Raw genomic sequence first — 26,863 nt, 5'->3', positions numbered from 1 at the left:
AAAGAAAATAGGGACAGGATGTTGCTTACAAAATCAAGTCTTTTTCTTGTGGGTTTTTTTACTCTAAAGTGACTAGCTTAAAGTGTGAATGCTTTTCTTCTTTTTGTTCTTTGTTGTGCTTATGGTGTCAATCATTATTATATATTTCTTCGGAGAAAATTGGCTTTTGCCCCTTTTTTAAAAAATATCCAGCAAAATGGCCCATTTCTAAAACTAATTAAGGAAATGCCTCTGTTTTGAAACTCGATTTTCTAAAAATTGAGTTTCAAATGTATAACTCGATTTTTGGAACATTGAGTTATAGCGAACGTGGACTTAGAAAAAATGTTTATTTTTTGGAACTCGAGTTCCATTTGAATTTTTTCAAAGAACTCGAGTTCCATGAACTCGAGTTTCAGAATTTTTTTTTTAATTTTCAGTTCGCTATAACTTGATTGTCCAAAAATCGATTTTTAAATTGAAACTCAATTTTTAGAAAATCGAGTTCCAAAACAGGGACATTTCTCTAAATAATTTTAGATATGGGCCATTTCGCTGGATATCTTAAAAAAAAAAGGCAAAAGCCCATTTTCTCCATATTTATTTGGCACATCTATTGGAAGCATTTAATCTAGGGTCATTTGTATATTTGTAATAGCAAATTTGAAATAAGACTCGTAACTTTTGGCTATTCATATGCTTCCCTCAATTTTATATTTAGAAGTGGTTTGTTGAAGCTTGAGCCTCATTTCAGCCTTTTACTTGCGATAATTTTCCATTTTGTACCTGATGTTTATGAAATAATGTGTGATCTTGAGCTTTTTGATTGGTACAAAAAAACTAAGGAAACTATGATTTGAAATTTTGTATAATTTTTCACCTTTATGTGGCGTTTGGTACGGGGTAATGTTTTAGAATTCCCAGGAATATTTAAAGATTCTCATGTTTTGTTGCAAATTACGCTAGGGAATCAGATGCTAGGGGAATCTGGATTCCCCCCTTAAACCCCTCTCAGTAGGAATGTGGATTCCCTTAAAACAGGTGGGAATTCAGATTCCCAAGCTTAAAGGAAATTATATTTTTTATGAATTGACAATTTTAGCCATTTTTCCTTATCATTTAAGCAATTAAGATAAAATATAAAACAAATTATTATGGATTAAACTCTTTTAAAAATTATTATTAAGAATAAAAGCATTTGAGAATTTAAATAGTTATTTTTGTATTGTACCTGTCATTTTGAAATGTTAGACTGTAATTTTAATGAATTTGTCATAATTAATAATTTAGATTTGGTTTTTCATTATTTATTTAGAGGAATTTTTTTTTAAAGGACTTAGTAGTTCACATTCAAATCTAAGGATATAATGGGAAAAATAAATAATTCATTTAAGATTCTTGGGAATAAACCAAACACTATCATCTCACATTCCTAGGAATCTTAAGAGATTCCCAATGAAACCAAACATAAAAATAGCTACATTCCTAGGAATTACATTATTAGGAATCTGGATGCCAAGAGTAATGTGGATTCTCCCGTACCAAACACCACATTAGGGTCTGTTTGAGATCCACTTATTTTGTTGAAACTGAAAACTTTTTTCGTAAATAAAGGTAAAAGTTATCTGAAATAGTACAGTTAGACTCATAAGTATTACCAAAAATATAGTGGGACTCATGAATAGTAGAAAATAAACGAAATAGTAAAATAAGTTGGCAAAATTAATTATATCAAACGGACACTTAGTTGGCATAATGGGAAGGTGTGTAGTTTTTAGACACGTGGTCTTCCTATAATTTAACCTCATGTCAGTTATGTGGATTTTAATTGAAGCTTGGAAGCTCTAAGTTAAAAAAATAATAATAATAATAAAATAAAATAAAAAGCGAAGATACACTTTTAGTCTCTACATTTTGGACATAATTTAATTTTTGTCTCTAATTTAATTTCGGGCCTACCTTAGTCCCTGAAAACAAAAAAATCATGTCTATTTTGGTCAATGTCGTCAACCCAATAACAAAAAATGCATATGTGACAGATGGAGTGCACTGTTTGCACAGTAACAGCTGACGTGGCTAATAAAATAATAATAATAAAAATTTATTACGTCTGCAAAATATTATTTTTTTAATAAAAAATCAAATAAGTTAAAAAAACAAACATTAAACCTAATTAAATTAAATAATTAATTTTTTTTATTGATTTTCATTATTTATTTGGAAGAACACAAAGAACATGTTCTTCCCAAATCAAGACATATTCAACACTGAATGCTTGATGTTCTTCCCCAAATTCTAACACAATTAACACCAAATTCTTCATGTTCTTCCCCAAAAAATTATAAAAAATAAATTTCTTAACTTTAATTTAAAATGAAAACACAAATTTAATTTAATTTCTTACATTATTTTTGTTAACCAAACACAAATGGTCTAAGCTGGATCTTCCCCCAAATCTTAGAACAATTTCTCACAGTTTTTTTTTTAATTTTTAAAATAACTATAAAAGCTCAATAATTTTGTTAGTTAGCAACGTTTCCATACTATTTAGGAAACTAACAATTCGAGTCTTTTAGACTCGATTTCACTATAGCAAATCGAGTCCAACAGACTCGATTTCCATGAGGTGTGTAGCTAATGTGGATTGAAAAAATCCACGTGGAACTTAAGTCTCGAAGACTCGAGTTCCCTCCAGAAAAAACCCAGAACACCCAACGCAAAAAACCCAAAACAGCAGAAATCACCAACGCAAAAAATGCAACAACCAGAAAATAGAAATCACCAATGAAGAAACCTAGAACAACCAGAAACTAGAAAATGCAGCAACCCATAACAACAACCCAGAAAACACAAACAAACCAACCAAAAAAGAAAAAAAACCAAGAACATCAATCCAGAAAAAACAGAAAATGAATCAAGAGACAAACCAAACCAGAAAACACAGAAAACGGACCTTTGGTGCCGAGATCAACAAACCCAAGCCGCTCTGGTGCCGAGATTATCAAACCCATGGTGCTTCAGTGCTGGGATCGTGAATTTTGGGTTTGGGTATTTGCTCCGATTTCGAGGTCGTGATTTTTGGGTTTGGGATTTTGAGAAAAGGGTTTGGATGTTTGAGGAAGGAGAAGAAGAAGAAGAAGGAAGAACTGTTTGGAGAAGAACTATCTTGGGACAGCAAATGGAGAAAGAAAAAAAAAAAAAAAGGAGAAAAAGAATGGAGGAGGAAGATGGTCTACAGGAACTCGAGTCTTAGAGACTCGATTTCCACGTGGATATTTTAGTCCACGTTAGAATTTCCATCACATAAAAATCGAGTCTCTTAAACTCGATTTGCTACAGTGAAATCGAGCCTTTCAGACTCAGATTGCTAGTTTCCTAAATAGTTTGAAAACATTGCTAACTAACAATATTATTTGGCTTTTATAGTTATTTAAAAAAAAAAATCCATTTCTCATGGACTAGAAACCAAACTCTTCAACTTTCACTTTTTTGGGTGCCTTTCCAAATCAACATCTTCAATCCTTTTACTAAAAATTTTCTGCTTATCATCACCTCCCCATCCTCCTTTTCATCCTTGTCATCATCTATCAATCTCACTCTTTCAAAACCTTCGATACCCACAAATTGGCAAGGCCCCTCTTTATCTTTCTCTATTTTCTCTACCCAGATCTCTCTTCCTCGATTGCCGCCGCTCGACACCACCGCCTATCCAGGCGGTGCTTTCCTCATTTCTCACTACCAAACCCCACTGCCCTCTTTCTCTTCGATCTGAACATTCCTAGATCTCGTTTCTCTCTTTGTTTTCTTTCTCTCGCTTCGATCTATCCCCAGATCTCCCTCAAATCTCTAGTTCAGCCAAAGCCAAACCCCACGAGCACCACACCATCCACGACAGCCACCTCAACACCAAAGCCAAACCCATTACCTCTCGGTTTGCTTTGTTGCTATTTGTGTTTTGAATCTTTGAAGGTTGTGTTTGTAGTGAGATAGTGAAAAATCTGTGTAATTATTGAAATCTTTGTGAAATAATTGGTTTTCATCTAACCTAGAGACATGCATGGATGTGGTTTGTGAAAGAATTGGTTTTCATTTGAGTGAAAGAATCTTTAAAGGTCTTTGTGTTTGAATTTTGTGGAAGAACTTATACAGATCTTGGAATAGAAATTCCTTGAATTTTCATTCGTTCTTAGTTATTCATTCTCCTTGATAGTATTTTATTTTTGGGTAAAATGCAAAACTGACCCTTTAAGTTTTTTTAGATTTCATTTCAGTCCTCTAATTTTGCTTTTGTTCATTTCAATCCTCTAACTTTCATCAAGTTTTTTCAATTAAGGCTGATGATGCAAGGAAAAACAGTAGGCTGGATACTTCGGGCTTCAAAGGGCTAGTGATTGATTGGAAGGCCTGAAAAAAGAACACACGATCAAAGGTGACCTGGGTGGACCGGCCAGGAACCCTCCAATGCCAAAGTTAGTTTCTTTCTCAAATTCTAGAGTTTCAACTTTTTAGGAGTCATAAAAACTTACCTTCACTTGATGTGAATGAGTATTTATATAGTGTGGTCTTGGAGTGGTTACTTTTCTCATAACTTCCCCTACAAATGAGAAAGTCAGAGGGTTCAAGGTTAACTGTCATGGAAGTTAAGTACTGCGGAGGAAGTTATAACGATGAACCAGGATTTAACTCATGCCTCAAGATAGTAACATGTGGTCTAATTTAGCTCTTGTAAATAAATTTTTGGAATTATTCCCAAGTCTCAGAGGTCGTCTAGGGGTTTTCCTTATGGACAACCCACATGCTTATGGATGACCGTCCTGACAGGGGAAGCCATTCTTGCCTTCTTGATCTGGACGACCCCTATGGACTAGTTGGAGTTCATTTTCCTTTTGGTTCACTATCAAAGGCTTTTCCATCAACTTTTGTTATATGTTGTGAATAATTTTTCAATTTTATAAATTTTTCTTCAAATTTTTTAAATTAAAAAAATTCAATTAATAATTGAAAAATATTTCCCTAATTTCTTTTTTCAAAAAATTTAAACAAAAGTTAACGGAAAGACCTTAATTGAATAAATCTGAAACTTAGAAGACTAGAATGAGTGAAAGCAAAGTTAAAGGGCTGAGATGAAATCTGAAGAAAGTTAGAGGGTCAGTTTTGCCTTTTAGCCTTTATTTTTTTCATATTTTTTTTTGTTTGCATTTTGTGTTTTTCAAATTTCATTTTAGTTCTCTAATTTTGCTTTTGTTCATTTTAGTCCTTTAACTTTCAAGTTTATTCAATTAAAGCTTTTCCATCAATTTTTGTTTTATGTTGTGATTAATTTTTCAATTTTATAAATTTTTCTTCAAATTTTTTGAATTAAAGAAATTCAATTAATGATTGAAAAATATTTTCCAGATTTCTTTTTTCAAAATTTTTTAACAAAAGTTAACAGAAAGATCTTAATTGAATAAATCTGAATCTTAGAGGACTCGAATGAATGAAAGCAAAGTTAAAGGGCTGAAATGAAATTTGAAGAAAGTTAGAGGGCCAGTTTTGCATTTTAGCCTTTATTTTTTCTTTATTTTTTCGTTTGCATTTTGTGTTCTTGTGATATGGGTTTGTGGGCTTGTGTTCATGTTAAGGATGAACATGATCTGAATTTATGTATTTTTGTGTTTTTAATTATTTTTAAATTGATAAATTCTGACGTGGTATTTTTTTTTTTATTAGCCACATCAGTGGTTACATGCAAACAGTGCACTCCGCCTACCACATATACTTTTTCCATTACTAGGTTGACGGCATGGACCAAAATAGACATGGTTTTTCATTTTTAGGGACTAAGGTAGGCCTGAAATCAAATTGGGAGCAAAATAAGAATAGGCCTAAAATATAGGGACCAAAAATGTATTTTTGCCACCAAAAAAAAAATGCATAGCCTCAAAAGTAGAATATCTTATTAGAGGCATTTACACGCATTTCTAAATCACATGTGATTATATACATCAGAAAATAAAGGTTATGTTTGATAACCGTTTTTGTTTTCTATTTTCAAAACTTGTTTTTGGGGATATAAATGAAAAAAAAAATTCTTGTATTTTTTAAATAAAAAACATGTTTGGTTAGTTGAAATTAAAAAAAAATAGTTTTTTGAAGAAAAAAAATAGAAAATACTAAAATATGTTGTTACTAGGATTTCAACTCTAATTCTAACTTATTAAATGAGACAAATTCATTAAATTAAATGCGTATTTTCATTAACTTTTGAAAATTAGAAATTAAAAACAGCCTTTTACATGTTTTCAATTTCCTTCACGAATTGAGTTTTGAGAACAGTTTTTGTTTTCTATCCATTTTGGGTTGCCAAACAAGTTTTTTAGTCTGAAAAATAGAAAATTGTTTTTAGAAACAGAAAATAAGGGGAAAAACAGTTAAGAAATATACCCTAAACTACTTTATTAGGTGAACATTATTTCACTATTCTTCTAAACCTTAATTTCCCTATTGTTCTATTTTACATTATTTATACTATTATTTAAGGGGCTTCCCCTATTTGGATTCCTCATTTTTTAGTTCAAAAATGCCCCTACGGCCTATGTTTAAGTAGAGACAAAACTAAAGGACAATTTGGTAAAAATGCAACTCTAACTCCCACTAAAACATTGCCTAAAAAATAGAACCACTTTCCTATTAATTTTTAAATTGATTTATTCACTTATAAATTAGATTTTCAAAATAAAAATTATATATATTAAAATAAAAAATACAGTTTTTTTCTACAAAATAAGACCACTTAAAAAAAAAAGCATCATCGCACGCACGAAGCGCGTGTGATGAGGTTGGTATGCTTGAAATGTTATATCGTGCATACAGTTCATTAAATGTACTATATTTTCTTGCTAGTTAAATAGGATGGGGTCTGGCAGGGTTCTAAACAATGTCTTACGCAAGTAATTATTACTCCAATTATAGTTGACATTTATGTGATATGGAGCATTGTGTGCTTAAGATGTGGTTGTTGCTTCATACTTTCTGTAGGAGGTTTTATAGTTGTAGTCATAGGGCAGTGATGAGTACCAATTGCGTTTATTTCAGTTATTTGGTAGTGTTTGAAATCATCAAGTGGTTGGCTCATCCTTGAAATGCTTTAATTAAAGTTGCAGGATGATGAATGTAATTGTAAGTTCTTTAAATGGTTGGACAACAACACATGTAGGCGTGACGCAGAAACAACACCAATTTTGTTAGCAAAATTCAAGAAGTTGGAGATTAGGAATGGCAACGGGGCAGGTATCATTTTCCCTGCCCCGTCACCCTCCCATTAACTAAATGGGGGGATTTTTTGTCCCCATACCTGCCTCGCCCTACCATGCCCCTTAATTTTTTTTTTCAATTTTCTATTTTCCTGAAGCCTAAAGGCTCTAAACTAGAGCCTAATCTCAACAAAAAAAAAAATCAATTTTATGTTTTCCTAAAGTTTGAACTCCTATACTAGGGCCCAATTATGAAATCCAACCCATACAAAACAAATAAAACATGTTATCAAAAATAAATAAATATATATATATATATATATATATATATATATATATATATATATAAACTGAGCAAATAAATAAAAATAATAATAAACATTCAACTTTAAACATAAAACAAGTAAATACTATGTTTTAGCCCAGCTCCCAGCCACTGTTTTTCAATAAGCAAATCTATATCTATATCTGTATCTATAATAATTAATAGCCGAAACATTTGACTTTTTGTTGACTATTCATCATTGTGCCATATGGCTACATAAATTGTAGCCACATTTACATTTTAAAATACCGAACAGTTGTGCCTTTTCAATATGTCTATTCACAATTACATTTAAAAACACCAAAACATTGTGCCTTTTCATTTGGTGGAATAAGGAAAATGTTTCAATGATATTTTCACTTTTTAGTACCGTTGTGTTCAGTTGCCTATAGTAAATTAGAAATACAATATTCTGTCACTTGGTTAGTAGTTACAAAATAGCAACGTACTAGATAAATTTAATAACATATCAAAATCCTTCGTATCCCTTCGTTATTTTAAAAGCCTTTGGGTAGTTACAGATTTGAACGTTACATATGTTTTTCCAAAAGATGAAAACCACTTCTTTCTTCTCTTTGTCTCTCTCTATGCAAGTTCTTCTCCCTTTCTATGCCATTATGAGGAGAAGTGGACCCTCAACAAGGTAACACTTCTCATTGAATCTATTTTAATCTCAATTCCTTCAATTATTTATTTATTTATTACATAACTTCTAATAAGAATTTCTCTCTTGATGTTGATTTATGCAGTTTTATTTTATTTTTTTGGGTTTGGTTCCATGAAAGACTATATAAAATACAAAATAGTTGGGTGTGATGCATGTGTAGGCAAATCAGGCCTTGCTTATGCAATTCACAAATAGGAGAATCTAGTTTGTGCATATCTCTCCAATGGGGTTAAACTACGAACATTGTAAGTTGTCCCATGTTTCTCTCTATCTATTTTGATTGAATCTTATGTAATTATTTTTTGTTGCCCCAGAAAGAAGGGATAAAAACTTGGTAGCCAAAAGGTAAGTACGATGGTTTTCTCTCTATCTTTTTTTTTTTTTCTTTTTTCTTTTTTCTCTTTTATTTTTTCTTTTTTATTTAAGATTCTCTTCTATTATTATTTTTTATTGAAAATTTTCAACTGAATAACAGAAGAGTTGTTGATTATGTTGTTCAGATGTTGTATATGATTATAGACCTTAGTGATAATTTTATTTTAAAAAATGATAATGATGTGGTAAGCTCTAGAGAGGTCAATAAAAAGTCAAAGACTTTGGTTATATATATAATGTGACCCAATTCGTCTTTGAATTCTTTGTAGACATATGGCTTGAATTAAGGATGAGAAATGAATTTTATTTTTTTGGTTACTATCCTTTGAAGTTGGAATATAAAAACCAAACTCTATTAACACGATACAAATCTTATCTCCTACTTGATTTGAAATTCTACTTGGAATAGGAGTAGAAATTTGTTTTGGTTCAAAGCTCCAACAGTACATGTACCTCTATTGGATCTAGCCGACTATTGTTTTGCTTGTAGTTGTGTGCAAGTATTCTTAATGTTTTGTGTATTTTGGTTTTGGATTAATTTTCTTAGTTCCTATTATTTGGTTGGAGATCTTTTTCAAACCTAAAAAATATTTTCATGATCAATCTTGGTAATTTGAGCTTCCGCTATTTCACAACATTTTCAACATGAATATAATTTGTTTTTCGTTTCCCAAAAAGAAACAAATTTGGTTTATTTTTTCTAGCTCTATGATGAAAACATTGGAGAAGAAAATTTGGTGACTGAAAAGTAAATTTTGATAGTTTTCTCTTTTCTTTTCTTTTTTAAAAGATTTATCTTCTATTTTTGTTGAAATCTTATCAACTGAATAACATAGTTATTGATTATATAATTCTAATGTTGTATATGGTTATAAACTTTTGTGATACTTTATAATTTTACCCAATTCGTTTGTGATTTTAGACAAATGTTATCTAGAAATAATGAAATATATTGATTGTAGTTTATCTTGGTGGGTTGGTATAAAAAATTGGGTTTTATCACTTATATTTTTTCCTTTTTTTTTTTTTTTTAGTTTCAGAATAAAGTTTTTTGGCTTCTCATAATTTGTATCATGCTCAGAATGGTAAAATTAAGTCATTCTCCAATCACACAAAGCTCACAAGATTTGTAAAGAAGAAACATAACAGCCCCGCAACCCAACCGAGCACATCATATGCCAAAACTCCATACAACTATGAACTATGTCTCTAAACCAACAAAATCCCTATTATGTTTTGCCTCGGCCAACCAAACATCTATTCACCCAATCCAACTCAATGAAACATATGCCTAACATAAGGCTCAAAGTAGATCAAAACATCAACTAAATCCAATTAGATGATGCTGTTAAAAAGTTGTAGTTAGTGGTTTAGTTACCATATTAGTGAGTCACTGCCAATGATGATCTATATTTTTTTCTATTTGCAAAGATTTTTGTGCTATATTTTTAGTATATCATAAGTAAACATAGCTAGCTTTGATATTGAAGTAAATCTTTGTTTGATACTTGCACTCTTGAACTTGCTGCAAAGAAATGATATATTCAACCGAAGAAGAAAAAGAAACTGAAATATCTTTATATATCATTATCAACAATTTTTTCGTGCATCGGACAGGTTTACAACTAGTAATAACTAATAGCTGAAAATGTCTTACTTTTTGTTGATTGCTCCTCATTGCACCACGTAACTACATAAATTAATGTCACTTATACATTTAAAAATATGAACAATTGTGACTTTTCTTTTTTTTTTAATAGACACATTTTTGGTTAATCGGTTCCTTTTTAGCCAATAGACATATTTTCGGTCAAGAAGTACTTTTTGATTTTTTGTTAACTGCTCCACAATTTTACACCATTAGCATTCTTTTTATTTTAATTTTTAAATTTGAATTGACACCTCCTATGTATAAAGTGCTTAGGGGTCTAGGGGAAAAGGGTTCGAGCTTCAGTTTAACAGCATGTTGTAATTATTTCTCAAAAAAAAAAAAAAAAAAATTATTTCTCTCTATTAAATATATACACTCCCCCTTTCTCAAACCCATACTATCAGTTTTCTCTCCACAACCCAGACCTCCATCGGTCCTCCTCTCCCAGAACTCAACAGCTCCACCCCCCAAAACCCCAATCTCTACCCTTTTCCTTCCCCCAAAACCCTACTCTGAAAATCTTTCTAAAAACTAAAACTAAAACCTGTAACATACGACCCCTCATCTCTCTTCTTAGAAACCATCTGGTCTAAACTTGCTCAAGTAGCAGATATAGTACCAGTCCGATTGGTGTGAGCCCTGGAGCAAGATTTGGAAGAGGAGGATCAGGTTTATTTGGGCGACTCGGACTGAGACTCAGGTAAGAATCTCTGTTTAATTGTTTATACCCGTGTCTATGCATCTCCTGGATATGAGTTTTAGATCAGTTTATTATTTTTCAATGTGTAAGTAATGTAATTGTCAAAACGTATCCTTATGATTACATATACAAACATAGATGATTTTGAAGGAATTGGAAACGGCAGTTTTTTTTTTTTTTGGATTTTGGAACTGTAACTATTGTGTTGTTTGTTTCCACTTTCCACTATACTCTTGATTACAGTCAGTTATTGTTGAAATCCTAATTTGACTATGTTTTGGAGGTATTATGGTATTCTATTATTGTTGAAATTCTAGGTATTTCTTTGATCACATTATATGCAGGGAATGGTTGCAACAATAATGCATGATGTGTGTTTGATAAAAGGTCTCAAAAAGATTGTATTGTGCCATTAATGAGGAAAACTGACGTTTTATACAAGTGCTAAGAGTAACCCAGTAAAAGCAACACTTTTCTTAAGTTGTGTGTCACCATTGGATAGACACTTTTTTATATCACAATACTGAGCAAGTGTGAGAGAGCGACAAATGCAAGAGACAGGATACAAAGGATGTATGGTTGTTTTAAGGGGAATCTTATAGTGGGTTGTATTTGAAATTGTGATTTGCAAATGGGTTTATTTGACTTTGATTGGCCCTTTTCTATTTGGTTATGAGAACATGTTGGAAAACCAACATCAAAAGAGATAATTAGAATAGTTGATATCTTTAATTTTTTTTTTTTTTTTTGGTTCATGGTTTATTTGATTTTGATTGGCCCTTTTCTATTTGATTCTGAGAACATGTTGGAAAACCAACATCAAAAGAGATAATTAGAATAGTTGATATCTTTAATTTTAATTTTTTTTTGGTTCATGGTTATAAAACTTACTGCTGTATTTCAACTTTTTTTTTTTTAGGAAAAAAAATCTTAATGCTTTTTTTTTTTTTTTTTTGCTTTTGGTTTTGTAGGGTTGCTAGGAATACAACCGAATAGGTGAGAGAATCAGTGGTTGTATTTACTTTAAATGTGAAACTTATATAATTATCTGTGTTACAGTGTTGGTGTTTGTATTGATGCCCCTCTTTTTGTTGTGTTTTATTTGTGTGTATGATTTAGATTGGTAGTAGATTGAGTTTGAGAAGAAACTTTGGGGTCAAAGATAATAAATTTGGGGTGGATGCCTAGGTTCTTATGCTCAAGGGTGTGAAGGAAGCTTATGTTATCAAGGTCACCTTACTTCATAGCTACTTAACCACAAAATTTCTTAATGAATATTTACACTCTTGTTATCTATATATACATCTCATATCTTAAAAATCTTTCATTTATAATAAATGTATTTCCTTGGTGGAGCTTTATATATAAATATATTTAGTACCATTTAAACTCGTTTCATAATATATTTAGTTTTCTTTGCCTTATAAGAAATATTAAATTCTTTATGTATGCCATTAGATATCTATTTTTAAAAAATATAAATAAAGAATTTTACCCATAAAAAAAAATCTGTATAACACTGGACAGATTTTTTAGGATTTTCTCTCTTACCCTATTCTTTTTGTGAATCACTTTGGTATACTAATATTTTAAAATTATATTTTCTTTTAATTCAAGGTATTGTTTTGTCTTTAGCTTTTTTCAATTCAAAAGTATTAGCTCTATTAAGAAGCTTGGCTATTCTTGGCTCTATTCAGATTATTGGCTCTATAGCTTTGTATTATTATATATATCATTCTTTTGGTTATTTGTTGTGCATGCTTTTTAGATAAAATAAAAAAATTATTTAGTACGCACTAAATCTAGATCATGGGAACTATATTATTATTTAAATTTTTTTAATCCATAACTCTTTTGATTGTTATAAATTATTAATACACAATGAATCATTGGATGCTATTGAAAAGAGAATTGGATGTCAAATTATAGAATAGAAAGGATTGGTTCTGTCTTCTGATTCACTGGATTGACTATCTAATTCAATGATATATAAGTAATTGGAGAAGGTTAATGATTAGGTGTTTCATAAATCGAGCAAGACTTAGGTACAGTACTTAGGTGCTGTTCCTTAGGTTCTTATCTTAAGATTCTGCCATGTGGTTTTTTTCTCATAAATAAAAGTGTATTTTTTAAGTTGAGTAGCCACATGGTAGAATCTTAAAGATGAGAACCTAAAGAACAGCACCTAAGGTACTGTATATAAGTTTTGTTCTCATAAATCAATTTGTTTGTTAATTTTTTTGCTTTGTGTTGTGGGATTAATGGCAGATAAAGCATAATTGGTGTAGTTTTGCTAAAGGACTTTAAGGTTGAACTAGAAGCATTTCATATATGTGTGTATATCATATATGTGTGTGTGTATATATATATATATTTATATTTATATAATTTGCATGCATATTTTGGAGATGGATTTTTGTGTCTTAGATCCTAACTTGATATTGCTAAGATCTTAAAAGCATATCATTTTGTTTGAAAATTTATATATGTATATATGTGTATGTTTGAGCGAGTCTTAGTGCTAGAGCCAAAGAAAGTGTATGTAGGAAACTCCATCTTCAATCAAAGGGGAAAGTGAATGCTTCAAATGGAAGCACCAAAACCCCAGGGGAGAATCCAAAGAGAAATTTCCTCAACAAGTTGTAGTGTACTGCACAATGATTAAGATGTGAGAAAGTTTCAAGTTATGTGATTCTCTTTTGAATATGTGATTCTCTTTTGAAAATCATTTTATTTTTTCTAATTATTTGTTTTTTTTTTTTTTACAAGGGGAAAATGTACCATCAACTTATGTTCAAAATGAAATACCAGCTTTCTAATTATTTGTTCATGAGAGTAAATTACAAACATAAATGTTCTACTTTGTATTAGTTTGAACTACATTACATGTTTGAGTGTTTTAGCTATATAATATTTCTTACTTGCAATTTATGGACGCTATTATACCAAGGAAAAAAAAATTATGGACACTAATTCATTCCATAAGCTTGAACTCACATGTTCATAGCAAAACTACTCAAAGAAGAGATAATTCATAAATCCGTGTATCGCGCAAGTTAGCAACTAATAATAATAATTAATAGCCGAATCGTTTGACTTTTTGTTAACCACTTTTCATTACGCCATTTGGTTACAAAAATTGTTGCCATGTCTTTTGTCTACAATTAAAAAAACAGAAAAGATATATAACTTTTCGCAAATCGTGTCAGTTTTATTTTTCCTACTATTGGTGTATAGTTGCACCATTCCGTTGGGTAGTTTTTAGTTTTTGCAGCCCTTATCAATTAACCACGCAAGACACAATTCAAACTATTCAAGCGTGAAGTGCTAAAAGTGCAGGCCAGAGGTACTTTTATATATCGAAAAATTTGGGCAACTCAATATTCAAAGTTATATTAAATAGAATACGCTCCAGACTGATTATAAATGTCAAAAAAAAAAAAAAACACTATTATAGTTTTCAATTTTCAGTTTTTAAGTTATATTCTTTTTTGTATTATATTGCCAATTCCCTTTGTATTCAAGCAAGCAATATAACAACCCAAAAAGATAGCAAGAAAAAGTAATATACAATTCAAACTATTCCAAACTAAATATTTTATATGTTCTACAATTCACATCTAGAATTCTAAGTAATTATCATAAAAAAACCTTTATAAACTCATTTTCACAATTCCATAAATTTCATCCATGCTTTCACACGCATACACATAAATAAAAAAATCCTATAATACTTCTACATTTTTTGATGGCACAATTCTCACTATGATCATGACCATCAATTTCAAAGGGTTTTAGTCTCTACCATGTCTTCCTGAATATAAACTAAAAAATTAAATTAAAAGATACTTAACGCAGTTAAGTGTTTAAAAGCAAAATCACATAGACTAAAATCTTAGTAATATAAAAGCAAACAAAAATGACTGACTTGGAGGCATAATTGAAGGTTATCCTTAGACAATATTTGCCCCCACACAAGAGTTGCTAAAGGGTTACTACAAATTCATTTGAGAAGAAGTTACCAAATGAATATGAACCACTATGTATATCTAAAAGATTATTATTATCCTTCAACAAACACCTTTTTATTTAATATGCACATGTTAGATCAATAGACACATTTTCATTTAATAGGCACACCTTCATTCAATAGGTACGCTTTTAGTCAACAAACACATTTTTGTTCAACAAGCACCTTTTTGGTCAATAGATACACTTTCATTCAACAGACACATTTTCATTCAATAGGCATATTTCGTTTAACAAACACCTTTTTGGTCAATAGACACATTTTTGTTCAATTGGCACCTTTTGGTATATCCAATTTGCACCAATTTGAATAGTTATGACCTTTCAAGAGGCACCTTTTGGTATATATATTACAACATATCTTGTATATACCTATATATACAACACAAACTAAACTAGACATAAAGTAGAGATGCAACATTGTGTCTCTTATTCCTTCCAACAAAAAACTAATAATTAAAATAACATTTTTTTTTTTTGCTCTTGAAACTCATCCAGTAGCTATTCCCATGTATCGCACGGGTTAGAGACTAGTAAATAATAAACTCAACCACTATTTTTCAATCATAAATTTTTATTTTGAGGAAAATAAAAAGAAAAACAAAACAAAACATAAGCTCAGTTAAAAAAGCTACAAAATAAATCCCACAAGCCTGGGACCATTACAAACCATTTCAGCAAGTCAAATGTTAAAAAAAAAATACTAAATTAATCCAAAAAGTCCAAGAAATTATAATAGTTTAAAAAGCTACTAAATTAATCCAACAAGTCTAGAAAATTATAATAGCAAAAAAGATGTTAGACATCAATATCATCAAAAGCAAAAGCTAGAACTTCAAGTCTTCAACATAAATCTAATCCCCCACAGTTGTGACATAGCTTCCATCCTCTTCATTAGGATCCAAATCATCAAGAATTGTTTGAATTGTACAATCTCCTAGTGTGAGAGACTGGAAGTTGGACTCTCAAAAAGAGATTTGGGTGCTTAGGGCACATCTCTTTTTGGTAATTGTGTGGAGTCGCCACTTATTTTTTATTACAAAAAAAGGGAAAAAAAAGAAAAATAATATTTACATCAAATATATCAAACTTCATTAATTATGTATATACAATCTTGATCAAATAATCATTACAAGGCTTTGGTCCTAAATACAATCTATAATCTTGGTAAAGTAATATTACAAGGTTTTTGTCCTAAATCCAATCTATGTAAAAATTACAAAGTTTTTATCCTAGTTACATTCTTTGAAAATTCAAAATTTGCAATTTTTATTTATGAAGAAAACTATTTTTTATCATAAAAAAAGTTCAGATTTGTATTTAATGAAAATACAGATCAGTTTTTTATGCTTGAAAAATTTTGATTTGTATTTAATGAGAATACAGATAAGTTTTTATTCAAATTTTTTTTTTCAGATCTGTATTTAATGAAAATACAGATATGTTTTTCTTTTGTTCAGAAAAAATTTAGATCTATATTTAATGAAAATACAGATATGTTTTTTTAGAAAAATTTTAGATCTGCATTTAATGAAAATACAGATATATTTTTATTCAAAAAAAGTTTCAGATAAATTTACAGATCTGTATTTAATGAAAATACAAATTTGTATTTGTTTAGAAAAAATTTCAGAAAAAATTTCAAATCTGTGTTTAATGAAAATACAATTTTAATTTTTGTTTTAAAGAATTTGAGAAAAAAATTTCAGATCTGTATTTAATGAAAATACATATCAAAAGTTTCAGATCTGTATTTAATGAAAATACAAACTGTTTTTGTTTAGAAAAAATTTCAAATTTTTTTTAGATCTGTATATAATGAAAATACAAATATTGTTTTCTTTGTTTTTTTAAAAAGTTTTAGTGATTAATTGCAAATCTTGAAATTTAAAGAAGAATTAAATCATAAGCATGTTGATCAAATAAAAAAAATCCAACTAAACATGTGAACATGGCATATATAAATTGTGAACAAGATCATAATGACAATGAAATAAACATATATCCATGAAAACCATGCAATGAACAACACATATATCAATTAAGAAAGAGAAAAATAAACATAAGAGCGAAATTATATACCTACTTCCATGAATGTACCCTTCAATGGAAGAATACTTTAGAAATCAAAGAAATTTTCACTTCTTTGAGATCTAAAATATTTTTTACTTACAAAAAAGAAATTCTTAAAGCCAAGGCTTCCAGAACGTCTTTAACGTAAGGGGAGCAAAGAAGTCAAAAAAAGAAGTCCCTGATCTCTAATGTTTTTCCTCTTTTATAGAGGTTGGATACTTGAAGAATACGCTGAATAAGATCATATACGAATTAGAACGCGTCATTATCCCCAAAAATTTGAAATAGATGGGTTTTATCTTAATCAGAGGGTTCCCGATCTGAGCCCCTATTTCAATTTCGGTTCGATTTGGACTTTTTTTTTAAGGATTTTCTTAGGTGGGAATTGCACCAAGATGTGTTTTTAACTCATATTCTAGAATTAATCCCTTTTATCTTGATTATCAGGTCTTTAAAGTAATAATTATCTGATAGATAAATATTCTAAAAAGACTTAATTATCAACAATTTCCGTATTATCTGATTATCCATTTTGTTTCCATGCAAGCAAGCTTATTTTTGACAAAAACCAACAACCAATCAGAAAATTATTTAATTAATTTTAATTGTTTAACCATTCAGAATTAATTTAAATTAATCACACGTGATTGGTTCCACCCAAACAAAATGCATGCAGACCTTGAAATCTTGATGATGTGATATCTTTCAATCTGACAGTCCGATTTGGGAATCGGGCACACTATCACAACCGTTAGAATCTCAAGATCATTTTTATAACATGCAATGGATGATTTAATGCAACTCTAATTTTTTGGGTATATGAATGGTCATTTAAGCCATATTCCAAGATTAAATTATGGGTGCAAAATCAAGTGTCTACACCTAGCATAGTTCAAGAACCTGCAACAAAAATGAATTAAAAAAATGGAATAAAATTCTTCAAATTATAACCAGCAAATATAAAAATACAATTTTGATTTCATTTTATAAATACAATTTCTAACCTTTGATTTCACTCCATAACCAATTCTGAGCACACATCAATGCCTCTATAGTCTTGGGTTAAAGCCGACTACGATGTGGACTTAACAATCTTCCTCTAGTGCTAAAGGCAGATTCTGAAGCAACAGTTGTGACAAGAATGGCTAAAATATCCCTTGGAATTCTTTTTAAAAGTAGGATACTTGAGACCGTTACTTTTCCACAATGCCAAAATATCAAAGTCTTAATTCCTCTTCAATACTCCCTCATCAATGTAATGATCAAATTCCATTCTAACATTCCCCTGTTTTCTTGAAGCACTTGAAGTATTGTTGACAAATAAATCAAAAGATGCAAGGAAGTTTTGGAACCTACATTTAATTTGCAACACATCATTGAAGTAGTTGTAAGCATATCATGAGAACTTCTTTCATTATCCATAGGGGCCAAATTTGCATCTCCATACTCATCAAGCAATTCATAATAAAGATTCTTAATATTTTCTATTTCCAAATCAGAATTTTTACCATAAATGTTAGGATAATAAAACTCTAACAACTTCATCTTATATCTTGTATCCAGGATGGTGGCAACGCCCATAACAACATTAACATCGGCCCAATAAGAATCTAATTTAGCAAGAAAAATTGCTGTCATTCTACGTAGTATATCATTTGAGGAAAAGCTTCATTCATTCAGTGTTATTTTCAACTCACTCATCAAAGTAAAATACATATTAGATGTATGTTAGGAGTGTTAGGACTGTCTAATTGTATAGGTGCGTGTGATGCTAATGGGCAGTGCGTGTTGTGCTGATGAGGCATGCATGAGTTGTTGTATAGGGTGGTGCTGCAGGGTGTGGTGCTGCAAGGTGTGCTTAGGCTGCTGATATGGGGGGCGTATGCTACTGATGGAGCGTGCGTGCACAGCTGATGGAGGGTACGTGTGCCAGTGCAGCCTAGGTGTGTATATGACTATGCTTCAGATAATGATTGTATTGATTAGCTAGCATTGTATACTTGTATTGTAGGTTAGATACACGTGTATTACTTGTAGTGGTGAAGTGTTTACCTCATGCTTATGTGGCATATGTGTGTTGGTGGATGTAGTTAGTTAGTTAGAGGGAATGGTTGTTAAGGTAGTTACACAGTTAGCATTTAGTTAGTTACTGAGGGTATCATTTTCTCTCCATAGGGCCGCGAGGGCATCCAGAACGACGTGGTGCAACCTGTTCGAGCACCGGAGCACCTAAAGTGCCCTTTTTGGCTAAAATGACCAAAATGACCCTAGCCAGACCTAGGTTTGACCAAAGGTCAAACAAGGTCAAAACAACATTTTTCATAGTTTTACGTCAAACTCGAGCTTCTTGGAGATTTTTGACCATTTTGACCAAGTTTGACCAGAAGTCAATCCCGGGTCAGCTTGAAAACCCTAATTTTGATCCAGCTGTCAGAATAGGTCGAAACCAATGTCATTGCAAATATTATCAAATTCTCATTCCAATGACTATTCATGGGTCAAAATCGGAGTTAAAACAGTTGAGATATTGAGAAAACTGTGAAAATCACGTCTACTAACTTCCCTGAGCCATAACTTTTGATTCAACTGTTAGATTTTTTTGCACCATACCTTTTTAGAAACTGAAAATGATGATCTATCCAAGAATGTCAAGATCCACCCCAGCTAAGGCCTTTTGAGGCCGGCGGTCTTTCAAGGACCTCCAGTGGCCTTAAAGGGCCGCCGCCTCGAAAAATGCGCCCAGGGATATAAATAGCCCTAGGCACCCTTCAGAATTGGAGAGAACACTTTTTTCTTTTTTTTTTTCTTCTGATTTTCGCCTTCTGCGTGTGTGTTTTCTCTCTTCCAAACACCCAAAAAACACATCAAAGTTTCTTGATTCTTGCATCTTCACCAACAATACAAGGTAGTGTTCTTGTACTCAATCTTCTTCTCCTTGTTTCTACATCTTGGATTAGGGGTTTAGGGGTGTGGATGTAACCTTTTTTAACTATCATCCACACCCCTAACCTTCTAAATCTCTTTCCTAGCATGTTCTTGCTATTTTTGCTTGAATAACATGATTTATTGTTCTATTTGACATGTTTCTTGCTTTATCTTGTCTCTAGCATGTTTTTAGTTTAGATCCATGTTTTTTTTATGCTTGCTCCGTGTTTATTTGTTTCAATCTATGTGCTTTATGCTTTGTGCCATGTGTTTGTGCCTAGATCCATCTTTTCCATGTGTTGTTTGGCTAGATCTACATGCTTCTATGCTTGTTTACATGCTTATATGTTTAGATCTACATGTTTATGTTTTATGCCATGTTTTCCCATGCTTTGTTCATCTTTTTGCTCCATGTTGATATTAGGGTTTCATGCTCACATGCTTGTATGATGTTTTGGCTATTCCTTGCCTATCTTGCGTTTATGCCTATCTGGAGTTAGCCATAACTTGGAAAGAATGAACTGCAAATGAACTTTCCCAAAGACCGCGACAATTGTAGGTACTCAAAAAACAAAGGCCCAAACCCACGAAGAACGGTGGTACCTTGTCCTTCAAATTAGGCTCAAACAATAGAATTTCTTTAGAGAGTGAGAAAAAACTTCAAATGCAATTCTAAGCTAAGTTTAAGTCTATGGCCGAAGAATCCCAAATAACTGATAAATGCATTTTGAGTGATAATTGAGAGTAACACTCTCCTCGGGCTGGTTCGAGAAGCAGTTTCTTATGTATAAGTACAAGGTTTTACAAGATAATACATTGTTTACTTTCCCATTTTTCTATGTTACATAGAGAGAGAGAGAGAGAGAGAGAGAGAGAGAGAGAGTCCCCTTTTCTTTTGGAAGGTTCCCTTCCTTTTATATCCTTCCTCTTTGCATCACAGCCCTCCACCTGTATGCCTTAAAAATTCCTCAGGATCCTTGTCCCATCAAAACTCTACTGAAGGTGGTAGAAAGGGTTGCTAACTGTGAAGTCACTGTTCAAATGTCATTTCCACATTAATGCAGCTGATATGGTTGGTGTAAAGCATTCAATGTGGAGGTGGGAGGTATGTCTTTCAGGAAACTTCCTGCCACGTCCCTTGCTCCCACCATGGTCCTTTCTTCTCTTCCTGGGCCTTCGTAAGATACTAACTACTCTGTTTCTACTTCCATCCTCAGGCAGGTGAACTCCTCAGATCTTACTCGTCTCCTCAAGCTAGCTTATGCAAGCTTCTCCGTGGTATAATCCTCTTTGCTCCTCGAACCCTTCACACAATAAAACACTAAATAATATCACACAAATATAAAATAATTTCAAATTTCTCATTTTTTCCTTTCAAATTCACAAACATAAATATAGGAATCCTAAATTTTTTTCAAGATGAAATTTAAAAAAAAAAACGTAAAACACTAAAATGCAAAATAATATCACATGACTCACATTTGATAATGAACCAAATCCTAAATAATAAACATTCATTGATGAAATTAAAAAATAAAAAAAAAAAGAAGTAAAACCCTAAATAATATCACATTTGACAATGAAATCCATGTGAGTGAAAACATTTTTTTTTTAAAGACAAGTTAAAGAAAATAATTTATGGGCTCACAATAATCTCTTGACAAAAAAAAATCATGATATAAGAAAAACACAAGTACAACAGAAACCCCAAGTAATTTTAGCAAAGAAGACATTATTTATCTGATCTCATGTAATGTATGCTCATCTTTTAATTATTTATGGTAGAGAGTAATAACTTTTTTAATGGTAAATCCTAAAATTGATCTATTAAGAGTTGGTTGAAAAACCTAGTGTACTTCGTTCATCAAAAGGTTACTATCATATTATAAATGCATGTTTTCATTTAAAATTTCTGTGAAAAGAGATGAAGTCATAGGTTGAAGTACAAAAGGATTGTGCCCTGTTTAGGATCACCCAAGTAATATTTGTGACAATGATGACATTGAGTTTTAAGTTTCCCATTAACTTTCTTTCTTTTAAAATGAGCATAAACATCTTAGGCACACTTCCTTTCTTCTTTGCATCCTAATCCTCATCTCATGGGTTCCAGTTAGCTCAAATGGTAAAGTCTCTAATGGTTGTATAAGAGATTTGGGGTTCCATCCCTGCCTACACCAAAAACTGATTGGTATCTTGGTATGATGATAATGAGCTATCATCAGGAACGGACGCCATAGGTTAAAACTCTAAAATAATAATAATAATAATAATAATCCTCATCCCCATTCATAACCTCAACTGGAGGAAAACTGTTTCCTTCAACATTCATAGTGGGTGAGGGATCCTCTTCCTCTTCCTCTACCACTAGGTCCACAACAGGGGATTACGGGCTCCCAATTGGTTCAGAAGTTTGGGAGTTAAGAATTCTATCAATCAAAACAAATATTCACAAATTAGCATCACAGTACACACAAATATCAATAATAAAAAAACTCCTATCATAATTACACATGATTATCTACCGATTCATACACTTACTCATTGTTTAATGGGCATAAAGGTGATAATGAGCGTGAGGGTGAGTTGGTAGAAGGTGACAATGGCAAAGATGATCGTGAGAGTGGCAAAGCAGAACGCATAGCTAGCAATGGACAACGTATGATTCTCAAGGGAGAGCATGCGCCTAGCGAGGGGAATCAGATTTGTTTCTCCCATTTCCTTTTTAAGCGCAAATACACAATAATTGTAGACTTCCCTTTCAAAATCACAAACACAACATAGAAATTCTAAATAATTTTCAAGATGAAATAAATTAATAATATAAAACCCTAAATAATATCACACAAATATACAATAATTTTATGGTTTCTCATTTTCCCTTTCAAAATCACAAACACATATATAGAAATCCTAAATATTTTTCAAAATGAAATAATTAAAAAAAACGTAAAACAATAAAACACTGAATAATATCACACAAATATACAATAATTTCATATTTCTCATTTTTTTTCCTTTCAAATTCACAAACGTAAATATAGAAATCCTAAATATTTTTCAAGATGAAATTTAAAAAAAAACGTAAAACACTAAATAATATCACATGACTCACATTTGACAATGAACTAAATCCTAAATAATAAACATTCATTGATAAAATTAAAAAAAAAAAAAAAGTAAAACCCTAAATAATATCACATTTGACAATGAAATCCATGTGAGTGAAAGCATCTTTTTTGTTTAAAGACAAGTTAAAGAAAATAATTTATGGGTTCACAATAGTCTCTTGACAAAAAAAAAATCGTGAAAATAAGAAAAACACAAGCACAATAGAAAACCCAAGTAATTTTAGCAAAGAAGATATTATTTATCTGATCTCATGTAAAGCATGTTCATCTTTTAATTATTTATGGTAGAGAGTAATGAATTTTTAAATGGTAAATCCAAAAATTGATCTATTAAGAGGTGGTTGAAAAACCTAGTGTACTTCGTTCATCAAAAAGTTACTATCATATTATAAATGCATGTTTTCATTTAAAATTTCTGTGAAAAGAGATGAAGTCATAGGTTGAAGTACAAACGGACCATCAAATCTAACATTCCTTGGATATGAATTTGTAACTGGACATTTAGCAAAAAAAATCTGTTGTAATCAAAAATCACTTTGATGAAACCTGCTTCCTTATCATACACAAAGTAATGGTACAGGAAGTGTGATATGGCCATTATATACATCAGCTCAAAACAATAGCTAGTTCTACATATAACCATCAAAGAATGATGGTAACAAGAAACAAACATGTCTACTGGAGTACTGGTCCTACACCAAGACTTTCAGCAGAGAACTGAAGCACAAGTGTCTACCAATCCTATACTTAGAACTTCGGCTAGATGTTAAATGCAAAAACGTAGGTTAAAAAGTAGAAAAAATATGAGGACATATGTACTAAATCTACTTGAGTCCTTATATCAACAGATGATGATCAGTGTCACTGCATAGGTTTCTTGTCCCTTCTGTCTTTCAAGTACAAGGTGCTCTTGTTCTCTCTGTTTTGGTTGCTCCAAGTTGGGAGGAAAAAAAGGATTCATACTTTAACTGCAGGGAAGTTGAAATGAATCAACGCATAGACATCAAAGTACGAATTCTCTTTTCTCTCTCTGCCTTCTTAGCACTTGGGGTTCTCTTTAGCTTCTGCAGTTCCTCCATCACCACTTTCTCAACAGTATCAATCGAGTTCAAAAGTTTTTTCTGAGGTGTGAGAAACTCTGATTCTCCAGCATTCTGATTAGTGATTCCGAGCAGAATCTTTGGCACTTTACCAACAGCAGGTGTACGAGGCTTGACACCAACATCTAGACTTGGAGAGACCATAGATATATTGTGCTTGAGTTGAGCACTAGACTGAGTTACAGAAGGGTCAAGAACCCTTTGGCCCTCAGGTACAGGACTCTCAAATTGTTGGCCTTCAACATCTCCCAATCGAGCTCTTGTCCTTTCAATTGCCTAACACGAGAAATGCAACCCACTTACAATCAGCATAAATATAAAATTTATTTGAAACTCAAGAATCATGATAACATAACAATCTAGACTATGAAAAATAAAATTTGAACATCCCAACAAAATAAAAAGGCAAACAGCCCTTCAAGATATTTCATGTATATGACAATCATAGAGCATTACAGATATTAAATCTCACCCTCTCCAGTACAACTAAATCAACAAGTTGGTTTGGCCTCACAGACAAACAGGAGAATTCTTAGTAGGGAAAGCTTAAGATACCCTACAAATGTATTATCTTCATTTGGAAGCTCTGAACAATGCCCTCCCAGTTAAGCAACAACTCAAGAGGCATACAAATTGAACACCTTTCTGTTTCTGTGCAAAAGAAACAGCACTGTAGAATAGTTTGGCTTGGATCCTCACTTACAATAAGAAAATACCACATACTTTATCCGTCTCTAAAGGACTGGATTATAAAGACAATCTGTGCCTAATATATAAAATCCCTCCAGCACATTTGATCAGCACCCTATAATCAATTTGGACCCACAGGAAAAAAAAATCCCTCTAGCACATTTGATCAGCACATAAAATTCAACCCCTCTTCAATTCTGCACAATGCACCCTACCTGCTTGGTTCCATTTAGATAGCATGGCAGAATGTGCAAAAAGAAATCATAACAAAGGCTGCAGCTAAGTTAATCAAAAATATTTTTGCTCCGATAATGCTGGCATACTCTAACAATTGTTGAGGCTACCAAGACTAACAAAGGAAGATGGAGAGGAAGCTGTTTTCAATGCAGGGACAGGAGATATTCCATTTCTAAATGGTTCTTTCAGTTGCCTGTTCACAACAAAACCACAGCTGTTTTCAGTTTATGAAACTTCCAGGTGTGCTCATAATGGTGACAGATAAAGAAGTATGCTTATTGGGAAAGAAAAAACTTTAGCCCAAGTGGCCTGATGTAATGATCTATAGGGGTCTGCTTTTGCTATTAGAAGGCTCCAAAAACTACTTGCTTTCTACGTGGCTTCTAAGGCACAATGAATGTAACTAATCTGATAGTTGGGAAACATTCAGTCATTCATACTCAGCGAAAAGGTTGGATTTTATTGAGAGGGGAAGTGGGAATGAATCACATAATAGGAATGAAGTAGCAAGATTTTAAAAATAAAAATAAACACATGAATTAGGGTATTAGGGAAAAAGATGAATCATTTACATATGCGGGAAAAAAAAATTAAAAAAATTAAAAAAATTAGAAAAGAAACAAAAAGAGCAAGACCATATCAACTGAACTTCAAAACACCAATTGTTTAGAAAAGAAACAAAAAGAGCAAGACCATATCAACTGAACTTCAAAACACCAATTGTTATAAAAGAAACAAAAAGAGCAAGACCATATCAACTGAACTTCAAAACACCAATTGTTTAGCAGTCAAAGAACACTACCAATCAAGATTGAAAGCACTATAGAATTACCTAACAAACACACGAATGGCTTGTACCTAATAAGGAAACAAAGTCTTTTAGCACTAAATCCAACTCAAAATCATTATCAAATAAAGAGTTGTGAATACATATTAACACCTCTTGTCTCTCTTGAAAAAGAGTTATCATAACAATTTAAGAATTGTGGTATGTTATTAAAGAACTAAATCCAATTGAACTCAAACTCTTGGCACCAAAGCAAAATTAAAGAAAAGCACAGAAAATGCCCTTTATATAATAACAAACTCATATATAAAAACAAGCTTGAAGAGCAGAGAATCAAAAATTACCCTCACGACCGCAGTGATATCACGAAGAGGAGTTCGTGGGTACCAAGAAGGTAGCACACTGCTCGTGGGTCTGCCCCGGCCCGAACTCCGTTGCACAGTTCTTGGATTATTCTCCTGACCCGAAGCCGGAGTTCTGTACAGATTCCGGCCACGCACATGATGTCTTGGAGTTCCAAAGCCTCCCCTTCCTCCAATGAACCGTCCACGTGTTGCCGGTGTCGCCACTCTCCTGACCGGGGCCGGGGATCCGAACAAGTTCGGACCCACTTCTGGGTCGTCAATAACAAGTCCAGTACCGGGGGTTCTGCGGCGAGCGAAAATGGCAGCATGGTCGACAGGCCTCACCAATCTATCCCTTGATTCAGGCATTGTAAATATAATGGTTTCAACTGAAACAAAAACCGAAAAATGAGTTAGAATTAGATCAAAAAGAGAGGTACAGAGTCTGTGTTTCAAGGAAATGAAAGGCTTATAGTTATTGGGTCATTTTCTCACCTGGGGTTTAGGTCTGTTCTTGATGAATAGGCAATGAAAAAGAGCAAGAAGCTCTCAATGGAGGAGACTCGAAATTGGCAATTTTTTCGAATGAAATAATGGGCGGTATTAATATTGTAGAAA

General features: G+C 32.0%; 1 protein-coding gene and 1 long non-coding RNA gene across 2 annotated transcripts; one reads left to right on the top strand and one right to left on the bottom strand.

Annotated features, from left to right (window-relative positions):
* Positions 1–10,617: 10,617 nt before the first annotated feature.
* On the top strand, positions 10,618–13,950 carry LOC142610116 (uncharacterized). Its single transcript, XR_012839763.1, has 3 exons — positions 10,618–10,932; positions 11,904–13,600; positions 13,702–13,950. It is a non-coding gene; the product is annotated as an uncharacterized LOC142610116 (long non-coding RNA).
* Positions 13,951–23,622: 9,672 nt separating this feature from the next.
* Positions 23,623–26,841, bottom strand: LOC142609894 (protein POLYCHOME-like). The gene is made up of 3 exons (XM_075781622.1): positions 26,741–26,841; positions 26,246–26,634; positions 23,623–24,463 (listed from the first exon to the last, which is right to left on the bottom strand). Exons 2-3 carry the CDS (start codon positions 26,612–26,614, stop codon positions 24,077–24,079), a joined length of 756 nt encoding a protein of 251 aa, XP_075637737.1. The 5' UTR covers positions 26,615–26,634; positions 26,741–26,841; the 3' UTR covers positions 23,623–24,076.
* Between the last annotated feature and the right edge of the window lie 22 nt (positions 26,842–26,863).

The sequence above is a fragment of the Castanea sativa genome, chromosome 9, assembly GCF_040712315.1.
Source record: "Castanea sativa cultivar Marrone di Chiusa Pesio chromosome 9, ASM4071231v1".
Lineage (NCBI taxonomy): Eukaryota > Viridiplantae > Streptophyta > Magnoliopsida > Fagales > Fagaceae > Castanea > Castanea sativa.
The sequence above is the reverse complement of the archived record's forward strand: the minus strand, read 5'-3'. Positions and strand labels throughout refer to the sequence as shown.